This window comes from Dendrobates tinctorius, unplaced genomic scaffold (genome assembly GCF_039654945.1).
Source record: "Dendrobates tinctorius isolate UK_male_01 unplaced genomic scaffold, ASM3965494v1 ptg000229l, whole genome shotgun sequence".
Classification (NCBI taxonomy): domain Eukaryota; kingdom Metazoa; phylum Chordata; class Amphibia; order Anura; family Dendrobatidae; genus Dendrobates; species Dendrobates tinctorius.
In genome coordinates this window covers 4,494,367-4,507,035 of record NW_027361896.1, presented here as the reverse complement: position 1 = coordinate 4,507,035, position 12,669 = coordinate 4,494,367, and the positions used below count along the sequence as shown (strand labels likewise).

The window sequence follows — 12,669 nt, the reverse complement described above, 5'->3', positions numbered from 1 at the left end:
AGGTTTTTTTGGTGTTGTTGCCGTTATTCAGTGAATAACGGCAATCGCAACACTGGGGACAATAAAAACTGACTCGAATCATGTTCTCTAGTGTCTCGCCTACCGGAGATTTTCTGACCCTGGGGGGCACTATTCACTTATTTCTCAGTGCCGTTAAACAGCAGCGCTGAGGCATAAGTACTCTTAACTGCTGCCATTAAAAGGCGTATCAGCGGTCGTTAAGGACTTAAATCAATAGATCTTGGAATATTAATAATTTCCACAATTGGATATATTTACTTAAAATGTTCTTGTGCTGAACTAATCTTATAAATGTGCCCCTGCTGTGTAATTGCTGTGTCTGACCATACAGGAACATGATTTGATCAAGTGCAATTTCACAGCACTTGTTTGTTTGTTTTTTCCCTGTTTCACCTTACACTATATGGTAAAATTAATGGTGTCGGTCAAAAATACAACTTGCCCCATAAAAAACAAGCCCTCATACAGACAAGTTGAATGCAAAGTCAAGAAGTTATGAAGTTATGGCTCAGGGAAGAAGGGGAGAAAAAAACAAAACAGCAAAAGCGGAAAATCCTGTAGTATTGAAGTTAAAGTTGAAGTTAAAGAGAGGTTAAGGCCGGGGTCACACTGGCGAGGAATACGGACGAGTGAGAGGTGTTAAAAGCACGCATTACACACGGACAAATTATTCTCTATGGGTTTGCTCCCAACAGCCGTATATTTCTCGGGCGTATTCTATGGTCCGTGCCAATCACAGCATGCTGCGATTGTCAGCGTACTACGCCCGTAATACGCCAATGCAAGTCTATGGGTGCGCAAAAAATATGGATTACACACGGACCATACATGTGACTTGCGAGAAATACGCACCCGGTGTCTTTTAGAAAAGCCGGCAATTCAGTGCGCTATACCGTAAACTCACACTGACAGGTTTAAGAAAGAAAGAAAGAATAGATATATACACATATGTGACACACATTGTGACAAACATATATATATATATATATATATATATATATTATATTTCACAGAGTTATTCATAGCAGAATAGCCGCTAATTAAATTGCTGGCTTCTATCAAATCATTCCCCAACCCGACATGAAATGACACATGGTTTACATTCAGTAAAGCATTTCATTTCATGTTTTTTTATATGTGGGTTAATGTAACAAAGGGTTAATGTCACCATTCGATTGTAGATGACATTAACCCTTTGTTAGATTAACCCATTCGCCACCGCTACAGGGCAATGGGAAGCCCACACATTTTTTAACAACGAATTAACCCCTTAAAATAGCAACTACAACTCCCAAATTTTGCACACAAACCCTCATCTAATTATTAGTCAGGGACATATAAAAAAACATGAAATGAAATGCTTTACTGAATGTAAACCATGTGTCATTTCATGTCGGGTTGAGGAATGATTTGATAGAAGCCGGCAATTTAATTAGCGGCTATTCTGCTATGAAGAACTCTGTGAAATATAAATATATATATATATATATATATATATATATGTTTGTCACAATGACATATATATATATATATATATATATATATACAGTATATATATATATGCATTCTATGTGTCTATATCTATTATTTTGTTTCTGTTAGAAACCCTGTCATAGGGCTCCATTATATGTCCATTTTGCAAGGCGGCGAGAAAATCTCGCCATACAGATTGCATACGGATGGCATACGGATTACATACGGATGCTTACATGCGCAAAATACGCGACCACACCTTGCTTACGGATGACATATGGAGCACTATTTAGGGGTCATTCATCCGTATTAAGCCTGTAAACTACGGACCGTATTTTGCGTCGGTTAGTGTGACCCCGGCCTAACATCAGGTCAAACATGGCCAGTTTTTGCTGTTATTTTGATTCCGCTGCTCCCTTGAGTATCCAGTTTACTTTTTTTTAGTACTCTGTATGGTTAAAGAGATATGAGCCTTTTTTTAGTACACTCAAAATTAAAATTTTTATGTGTTTTTTTTTTTTTTTTTTTTACAAAGGAGGCATTGCTGGCCAGTGGCCACTGACCTGTTGATGTATAGTTAATATAGAGTGTATTTTTCAATTACAATTTTATCTGCATTACATTAGCTAAGCACTAGAAGCCTGTAAATTCTTAAGCCTCCTTCAGACATCCTTGTGGTTGCAGAACTGGAAAAGTCAGTACTGGTGAGATCCGTGGTCTGTCAGTGTGCCATCTGAGTATATATGTTTGATATCCTTGTGTCTGTGTGCTATAAGTGTGACATGTAAGGAATGAAATGCAGCATATAAATTAAAGATTGTTAGATATTAAAAATATTCAAAGATGGAGATAGATAGTGATGAGGAACAGGACAGATAGATGGATAGAAAGAAATATGTCCATGCGCTCACAGTGTTTTGTGTGTCACGACTGATTTTTGGAGTCGTGATAGCTCTGGTTCTGCTTTAATTTAAATGTGGTTTTTACTTTTGGGCCCGCAAGGGTTAATGCCAATTTCCTTGCTGACAACTGCTGTGATGCTGATCTTCTTTGGTTGAGTTTGAGGTCCCGGTTCCTTATCCTCTGCTGTGTGGAACTTTGCTGCAGAGACTTGAGCTAAGTTTTAGTTGTTCCTTTTTTTTGTCTGTCTCATGCTTGTCACTACCCCCTGTGTTGATGCCATCTGCAGTAGTGAGGCTAGCACCTTTGCCGACCAGTACACTAGCCAGGGTATAGTGAGGTGACAGCTAGGGACTAGGTACGTGATGGCGGCGGGGGAAGGACACGCATACGTCATTAGGGAAGCTTAGGGATAGGCTTGTTGTTAGGAGGTGCCCCATCCCTCACTCCCTACTGTTAGGACCTTCCTCTCCTTTTTTTCCATCCTGTCGTTTGTGTGTGTTGTGCTGTCCGCCAGACTTTCCCATCCCGAGCGTGACATTGTGTGCTTTTTTCCTGTACTTGTGTTTATTGTTTAAATAAATGATATTAAAAGAAAAAACGGCCTGGGATACCCTGTAATTTTCATTAACAGCTGAGGGAAAGCTGACAGCTTCGGTCTGATGATATTCTGAGAGTAGGGCGAATAGCCTTAAAGATTACCAGGCTACTAATAAAAGCGCACAGCTGTTTGCTTAGCCTTTACTGATTAGGTTACAGGGGACCCAGAAAAAAAAATGACATAGGGTTCCCCTATAATTAAAAACAAGCAAAGGCTAAACAGATTTTGAGCTGATTTTAATTGCCTGGTAATGGGCCATGGATTCTGTCCCCCTTACCAGACTGAAAAACATCAGCCCTCAGCCTCTCCAGAAGCGGCGTAGCTGTAAGGTGCGCCAAATGCGGCACTTTGCCTCGCTCTTATCACCTGCCCTGATGCGATGGCAAGTTGGATAATATTTGTGGGGTTAATGTCAGCTTTGTCAGTGGACATTAAGCCCAGAGGTTAATAAAGGAGAGGTGTCTAGAAGACACCTCCATTACTAACCTCATAGTTAAAATTAAATAAAGACACACAAAAAAGTCCTTTATTTGAAATAAAAACTACACACCCTATTTTATTCCCTTATTTTATAATTAATAATACTGTATTAAACTACAGTATACCTCACCTGTTTGCCGATAATCCATTTGTGTCATGAAAAGCTCAATTCAGCTACAACTGTATGCATTGCTGAGCAGTGACATGAGGAGACCGCTCAGCCGCGCATCCTGGAGACACTGAGCATCATGTAAGAATGAAGCTTCAGTGACCAGCAGTGACATCATTAAGGTTACCACCGGTCAAAGGCTGTGATTCCCATGGTCAGCTCTGGATGAGACAGCCTAAGAACTGCGGTAACCTTATTGATGTCGCTGCGAGCGGTGACATCATTAAGGTCCGTGTGAAAAATTTTACATGTGCTCACCATCATTGAATACAACGAATGTGCGTGTGTCTGTACTTGAGATTCTTAAAAGCAAATAACATAGTAACATAGTAACATAGTTGTGAAGGCTGAAGGAAGACCTCATGTCCATCTAGTTCAGCCTATTTTTAGTGCAGCTGTTCTGCATTGTGGATCCTGGGGAAGGCAAAAAAAAACCCACAGAGTAGAAGCCAAGTTTCTCCATAGGGAAAAAAATTCCTTCCCCTAAGCTGGGTCAACCATCTACCTACAATATTATGTTATTTGTAACCTTCTATACTGTTACTCACAAGAAAAGCATCCATTCCTTTCTTAAATTAATTCAGTGAGTTGGCCATCACCACTTCCTCAGGAAGAGAATTCCAGAGCCTCACTGCTCTTACCGTGAAGAACCCTCTTCTATGCTGGTGCAGAAATTGTCTTTCCTCCAAACGAAGAGAATGCCCCCTTGTTCTTGTCACAGTCCTTGGTACAAACAGTTCATTGGAGAGATCTCTGTATTGCCCTCTGATATACTTGTACATAAATATTAAGTCTCCCCTAAGTCTTCAATTTTCTAGAGTAAATAGACCTAATTTTGATAACCTTTCTGGGTATTGTAGCAAACCAACTCTGTTGTGAGTTCATTTTCCCCTCCGTCACTGAGGCCTGGTGAACTCCCTATTCTAGTGAAGGAAGGTAGTGAGCCTGATTATCAGGCACCTGGGACTAATGAAGACGATTGGCTGAGTGGAGTCACTGACTGGATTTAAGGCAGCCTACGCCCTTTCTGCCCTGCGGGTGATTTCTCTGTGGACTCTTGGACACCAGTCTGATTCCTGCTCTCCTAAAGCTAAGTTTGCTGTTTTGCCTTTTTGCATTTAAGATTTGTTTTTGTTTTTCTTGCTTTTTGGATTCTGCCACTCCCTGCTGGAGTGTGCAGTGTTCCGTGAGCTCTGTCTTCTGAAAGTACCTGAGTGCTGATTTAGTTTTTAAAGCTTAGTTGCTTCAGGGCCATTTTTATATCAGCTTTTTGGCTTTTGTCTCTGATAGGGTTTTGGCAGATTGCAGACAGCAGCCTTCCTATCCGTTCCTATCTAGGTAGTTTTTGGGCCCCGTCTTTGCTCAGCCTGTCTTTCTGTCTGTGTAAGTGTTTTCATCTTGCTTCACCGTCATTATATGTGGGGGGCTGCCTATTGCTTTGGGGTCTGCTCTGGGGCAGTTAGATTTCCCCTTTCCTTCTTTAGGCCTATGTATCTCTCCGGCTGTGATCGAGGGGTCTAGGTCATCGTAGGAACCCCCCACGGCTACTGCTAGTTGTGTTGATAGGTTCAGGGGTCTGCAATCTGATAGTTGCCAACTTCTCTGGTTTTCAGGACTTAGCTAGCATTTCTGTTTTTGCCTCCTACGGTGACTCAATCATAACACAACTCCATTTATTATTTTAGTAGTCTGCCTTTGAACCCTTTCAAGTTCAGTAATGTCTTTCTTGAGGACCGGCATCCAAAATTGCACACAATACTCCAAGTGCGGTCTGACGAGTGATTTGTACAAAGGGAGAATTATGTTTTCATCTCGTGTCCCCAGACCTCTTCTAATACATCCCATGACCCTATTTGCTTTGGTGGCAGCTGCCTGACACTGGGCTCTCCAATTTAGCTTCTTATTGACTAAGATGCCTAAGTCTTTTTCCATGTCTGATTTCCCCAGCAGTTTCCCATTTAGTAAGTAATTGAAGCATCTGTTTCTCCTTCCCATGTGCATAACCTTACACTTATCTGTATTAAACCTCATTTGCCATTTTTCAGCCCAATTCTCCAATTTACTCAAATCTGTCTGTAGTTGCAAACCTGTCCTCCTTTGTGTTAACTACCTTACATAGTTTTGTATCATCTGCAAATACTGATATTTTACTGTGTAAGACATCCACTAGATCATTAATAAATATATTAAATAGTAGGGGGCCCAATACAGAACCCTGTGGCACCCCACTAGAAACCCTGGCCCAATCTGAATATGCACCATTAATAACCACTCTTTGTTTTCTATCACTAAGCCAGCTACCTACCCATCTACACACATTTTCCCCTAGCCCAAACTTTCTCATCTTACTTACCAATCTTTTTTGTGGGACAGTGTCAAATGCTTTAGAGAAGTTGAGATAAATGACATCCAATGATTCTCCTTGGTCCATTTGAGAGCTCACATCCTCATAGAAGATGATCAGGTTAGTTTGACAGGAGCGATCCTTCATAAATCCATGTTGATATGGAGTTAAACATTTATTAACATTGAGATATTCCATAATGGTATCCCTTAGAAACCCTTCAAAAATTTTACCCACAACAGATGTTAAGCTTACCGGCCTATGGTTTCCAGGTTCCCTTTTACACCCCTTTTTGAATTTTGGTACCACATTTGCTTGCCGCCAATCAAAAGGAACAGACCCTGTTTCTATAAAGTCTTTAAATATAAGGAATAGAGGCCTGTCTATCACATTACTTAACTCCCTTAATACCCGAGGGTGAATGCCATCAGGGCCTGGTGATTTGTCAATTTTAATCTTACTAAGGGGGTTCTGCACTTCTTCCTGGGTTAGGCAGGTAATACTTAATGGGGAGTTTACATTATCACTCTGCATTTCCCCTGGCAAATCCTTTTCCTGTGTGAACACTGTTGAGAAAAAAGTATTTAAAACATTTGCTTTTCCCAAATCGCTCTCTATGCTTTCACCCTCATTGTTCTTTAAAGGGCCGACACCATCAATTTTAATCATTTTACTGTTTATATAATTAAAGAATAGTTTGGGGTTTGTTTTACTTTCCTTAGCAATGAGTCTCTCAGTTTCTACTTTTGCTAAATGTATTTGTTTTTTACACATTTTATTTTTTTCTCTAACTTTTTAATGCTTCTTCATTGCCTTCTTGTTTTAGCTTCCTAAATGCCTTGTTCTTGTTATTTATTGCCCTTTTTACATCCTTATTTAGCCACATTGGTGTTCTCCTGTTCCTAGCCCTTTTATTTCTGTATGGTATGGCTAGCTCACAGTGGGCGTGTAAAACTGATTTAAATATTTCCCATTTATTTTCTGTGCTCCTATTTTTGAGGACATTGTCCCAATCAATTCGGCGAAGGTCCTCTCTAAGCTGATCAAACTTTGATTTCCTGAAATTCAGCGTTTTTGTAACCCCCTTCCAGGGCACCTTTCTGAAGGACAAGTAGAATTGTATTATATTGTGGTCACTGTTCCCTAGGTGCCCATCGACTCGTAATTCTGTTATTCTATCTGGCCTGTTTCTTAAAATTAAGTCCAGAAGGGCTGTCCCTCTAGTTGGGCCCTACACAAGTTGTGACAGATAATTATCCTTGGTCACTGACAGAAATTGGTTTCCTTTCTGAGATACGCAGGTTTCAGTTTCCCATTCTATGTTGGGGTAGTTGAAGTCCCCCATAATAATCACCTCACTGTGATTTACTGCTTTGTCTATTTGTTTCAATAATAAATGTGTGAAGGGGCATTGTTATTTTCTAACCCTATCTTTTTCATTTCAGAAAACACATCAGAGTGCATTGCAGGTGCAGCAGAAAGCGGAGGCTATGCTTCAAACTAATCATTATGATATGGATATGATTAGGGATTGTGCTGAAAAAGTAGCCTCACACTGGCAACAGTTGATGCTGAAAATGGAAGATCGTTTGAAATTAGTGAATGCCTCTGTAGCTTTTTATAAAACTTCAGAGCAGGTATGTAATTCAAAAAGAAAAAAATATATAACTTATCATTTGATTGCACTGATGAGGCTTTCATGTATGGAACCCCTCTTGTATGATATCTGTGTCGCCTAACAAGAAAAATGCATGTGGTTTCCCAAAGTCTAATGTGTCACTTTACAAGTTATAAACCAGAACCTCAAAATAGGTGCACTAAACAGAACCTGTCCTGTGTTTTTTTATGTCATATTGTAAAATATGCAAAGTCGAGACAAAATTGAAACGGTAATGTGAACTTGACCTAAACTACGTTCTGTCTTTAGTTTTGTTTCATACCACATTTTTGTAATCTTTAAAGGCATTGTCAACTACTTTTATATTTATGACCTATCCCTATCATAGGTCATCAATACCAGGTTACTGCAGTTGCATGGTGCCAGCTGCGGAGCAAAACATAGCCTGGTCAACTGTACAGTGACTGTGGTTGGGAATTGCACAGCCTCCCATATTTGAATGAATAGAAGTGGATCTCCAGTACCCCTCTGCGGCCACTATAGAGTGTACAGACCTGTGCTGTTCCACTCTGTAGAGGTTAGTATCTGGCCGATGGCATTAGGAGCAGCTGATTGGTGTGGATGCTGGGTGTTGCGCCCCCACGAAACTGATATTGATGACATATCCTAAGGGCATGTGCAGACAACCCTGTGTTTTCTCGTCAAAGAAAATCTGTCCGATTCTGTCAGATGTAAGCATAGTGTGATCTGATTCTCTCGAAAATGACCCATTTTCTCCCTTCTGTTCAGTCTGTGAAATCGAACTGCACTCAGATCCGAGTGCAGCCCCAATGTTTTCATTGAAAAATTCAGTTGCATGGCTGAGTGAGATCCGAATATCTGATCAAACTTGGGCATGCAGTGATTTTTCCTCAGTCCGAGGAAAAAATCTGATGTGCACGACCCCATAGAATATCATTGGTGCAAGTGTGATCCGAGGTTTTGTCGGACTGCACTTGTACCCAATATAGGTCATGAGCGAAAACGTCATCAATATAAAAGTAGCGGAAAACCGCTTTAATAGTTACATGTTTTTATATACGAAACAAATATGCTGATCCCTTGTAAAATTAATGTAAATAGATGCATTTTAAATAAAGTATGTTTTATAACGTACGTTGCAGCAATTTACTAAAAAAATCCTGAAGATCATTTGACTAGTTTTGTGGAAAAATAACTATTGAAAAATGGATACTCTACAATGTTATAAAAAATGGATACTTTTTAAAATCTTTTTTAACCCCCTTACGAAATCCTCTGTGCATGCACAGTGAGGTGGGAGATGTGTTCCCACGTGACAATCCTGTGGGCTCACTTTTATCTCTAGCACGATCATCAGCGCTATATGAGATCTGATGCCCTGCCACGGTTGTTGACAACGCCAATCGAGGGCATTTAAACCCTCTGATGTCGCTGTCAATAGTGACAGCGACATCGATCAGCGTGCAGAGGGAGGGAGTTCCCCCTTCTCTGATCAGCACAACGCAGTAGCGTAGCTACAGAGGGGGGAGGGGGGAAAGGGGCTCTTAGTGGTCCACCCGGAGCTACATTACTGCACTGCATTTGTGTGAACAGCGGGCTTATACAGTTACACTCTCCCGCAGAGCAGAGAGACTTGATCTCTCTGCACTGCCACCTAGACGCTATGAGGTCTTTGAGCAGGAGTGGGCAGTGCTAACCTCGTTTCCCCCACCCGTCATCGTGAGTTCAGCTGCATCGGCTAGTTGCCAATACAGTTGACAGCAGTGATTAGAGAGGGAGCATCACACTCCCTCTGTGTATCACACTCCCTCTTCATCTCACGTCACTGACGCAGACACTGACAGCGTGCTCATTGACGTCATTACTTAGCGCGCTGTACTGAGATGTGCGAGCACTTGGAGCAGCGGAGGAACTAGGAGATATGTTGAGCATTGTATTTATATTTGTTTATGGGCATTGCATTATAATGTAGAGGCCTATGTGGGTATATTACACTATACAGAGTCTGCCTATGGGGAGTGCATTATACAATAGAGGCCTATGGGGAGTGTATTATACTATATAGAGTCTTCCTATGGAAAGTGAATTATACTGTAGATGCCTATGGGAAGTGCATTATACTATAGAGACCTATGGGGAGTGCATTATACTGTATGGAGCCCTATGGGGAATACATAATACTATATAGAGTCTGCCTATGCAGAGTGCATTATACTATGAAGACCTATGGGGGTGCATTATATTATATAGAGACTGCCGATGGGGAGTGCATTATTCTATTGAGGCCTATGGGGTTGCAAAATAATATATAGAGTCTGCTTATGGGGATGCAAACAGGATCATGGGGTGCATTAAAATAGGTCTGGATACACACATTGAGAGCATTATACAAATCCCTGGCTAGATCGCACATGGAGTACTGTGTACAGTTTTGAGCACCTGTGCTTAGGAAGGATATAATGGAATTACAGCGAGTACAAAAGAGGGCAACAAAATTAATAAAGGGGATGAGGGAACCCCAATAGCCAGAGAGATTAGTAAAATTAGGATTATTTATTCTAGAAAAAAGACGACTGAGGGGCGATCTAATAACCATGTATAAGTATGTAAGGGGACAATATAAATATCTGTCCAAGGATCTGATTATACCAAGGAATGTGATGGTCACAAGGAAGCATTCTCTGCCTCTGGAGGAGAGAAGGTTTTTCCACCAACATAGAAGAGGATTCTTTACTATTAGGGCAGTGAGAATCTGGAATTCCTTGCCTGAGGAGGTGGTGATGGCGTACTCAGTCAAGGGGTTCAAGATAGGCCTGGATGTCTTCCTGGAGTGTAAAACTGTATCTTACAGTTATTAGGTTCTTTATAAGGACGTTGAACTGGGGATTTATTTTGACGGAATATAGGCTGAACTGGATGGACAAATGTCTTTTTTTGGCCTTGCTAACTATGTATGTTACTATGTTACTATTATATAGAGTTGGCCTATGGGGTGTACATTATACTATATATAGAGTCTGCCTATGGTGAGTACATTATACTATGCATTATGCCTATGGGGAGTGCTTTATACCGTAGAGGCCTATGTGGAGTGTATTATACTTTATAGAGGCCTTTGAGGAGAACATAATACAGTCTGCCAATTGGAAATGCATTATACAATGGAGGTTTATGGGGAGTGTATTATACTACTGTATATAGAGTCTGCGTATGGGAAGTGCATTATACTGTTTGGAGGCCTATGTATAGTGTGCTATACTGTAGAGGATTATGGCGCTGCATAATACTATATAGAGTTTGGCTATATGGAGTGCATTGTACTGTATAGAGGCCTATGGTGAATGCATTGTAATATAGATGCCTATGGGGAGTGCATTATTCTATTTAGAGGGCCATCTTACAGCGTGGGGGTTAAAGTGAGGGGGAATCTTACAGTGTGGTGAGGGCCATAACACAGTGAGGTGGCCTTTATATAGTGTAGGAGATAATGTGGGCCCATCATACAGTGTTGGAGCTATCAAAAATGTGGGCACTGTTTTGTAGGCCACTTGCACGTGGTATTACTATATTCTAGAGGGTTGTTTTACCATCTAGAGGGTACATAGTACCACATAGTAGGTGCAATAATGGGGACACATATGGCGGCAGAGGCTCAGCATTGGGGTATCAGCAAGTTGAGGAGTTTGTGCAGGTTAGGAATAGATGGGGACGTTGCTGGAAATGTGAGAAGTCAAATGTCTCTTTGGTATAATCTCTTCAGCCGAATCGAGTCATGGCTGGAAGAAGTTGTCATGTCTGTGTGAGCCAGAGGAAAAAGATAGGAAAAGATAGGAAAAGGAACATCAACTGTAAGTCACTATTTATAAGGGTGCTTTCACATTGCATTCTGTGTCTCCTTTGGGGCATACGTCCGAAATCACCCGCGAAACAAGGTTACGGATGCATGTGCCGACAAGGCCAATATGGTGATGGCAGAACAAACGTGCGTGCTGCCATGAACTTTTATCGAGGGAGTTTACGCATTCAGAAGGAGAACACTCAGACACAATCTACTCACTTATATGTCCTACAGGACTGATATATACCACTGACCAAATGGCTATAATACCAATGATGGTCTTTGTATAGAGAATATTCTCAGTAATAGAGCAGTCATCTGCTGAGGTTCTCGTACATCCTCTATTAGGGTGCACCACCATAGTTGTAATCATTATTACCTGGCTAAGGACCCAATGAGAAGTTTCACCCTCCCTGAACAAAAAACCTATCTATGCCTCTGACACATCATAATTGTGCCGATGGTTTCCATAGTGACTGGAACGACAGATGGTCATGGAGTCACCCAGGTACAGTGGCATGTAAGTTCTGACATGCCCCCTGCAAGTGTTATGCCCACAGGGCATGATAAAGTATAGTGGACTCACTAGACCATTGATGGTACAGTATTGTCATGATCCATGTTGGATATGACAGTTTTTGAATAAGTAACCTTTTTTTCCTTTGAGCTGTTGCTTAGAGTTAGTTTTGCCCCCGGTGGCCATTAGGGTTATTACACAGTGGTATCTTTTGTTCTAGTTTGCCCCGGTGGTGGTTAGCGTTATTGCACAGGAATCTCTAACAGGTGTGAGACTCTGGCTCCTAACTATAAAGGTGTGTCAGGTGCTCTCACTCTCTGTTGGTGATATTGGTCTTTTCCAACCATCCTTGGGGGAAGGAAGGAACTTGAGAAGAGTTCCGGGCAGCTCAGGCAGAATCCTGCAGTGGCAGCTATGGTGTCAGCGAGGAGTTCTTGCAAAGCTTGGTGGAGTGGCAGCTATGGTGTCAGTGTGGAGTTCTTGCAAAGCTTGGTGGAGTGTCAGCTATGGTGTCAGCGAGGAGTTCTTGCAAAGCTTGGTGGAGTGGCAGCTATGATGAAAGCTGCACTCAGATGCTGGACTCTATTGCTGGAAGAGAGCTGCACTCAGATGCTGGACTCTGTTGCTGGAAAGCTGCCCTCAGGTGTTCGATCCGGTTGGAGGAAAATATGCACTCAGGTGTCGGAC

At 41.4% G+C, this 12,669-nt stretch overlaps 1 protein-coding gene across 1 annotated transcript in view; it reads left to right on the top strand.

Moving 5' to 3' along the window:
- The window catches only part of TRIO (trio Rho guanine nucleotide exchange factor), a 2,342,529-nt gene that overhangs the window by 818,835 nt on the left and 1,511,025 nt on the right, over positions 1 to 12,669 (top strand). The window contains 1 exon segment of the mRNA XM_073555735.1: positions 7,434 to 7,625. Within this exon segment, the coding sequence (XP_073411836.1) occupies positions 7,434 to 7,625 (192 nt within the window).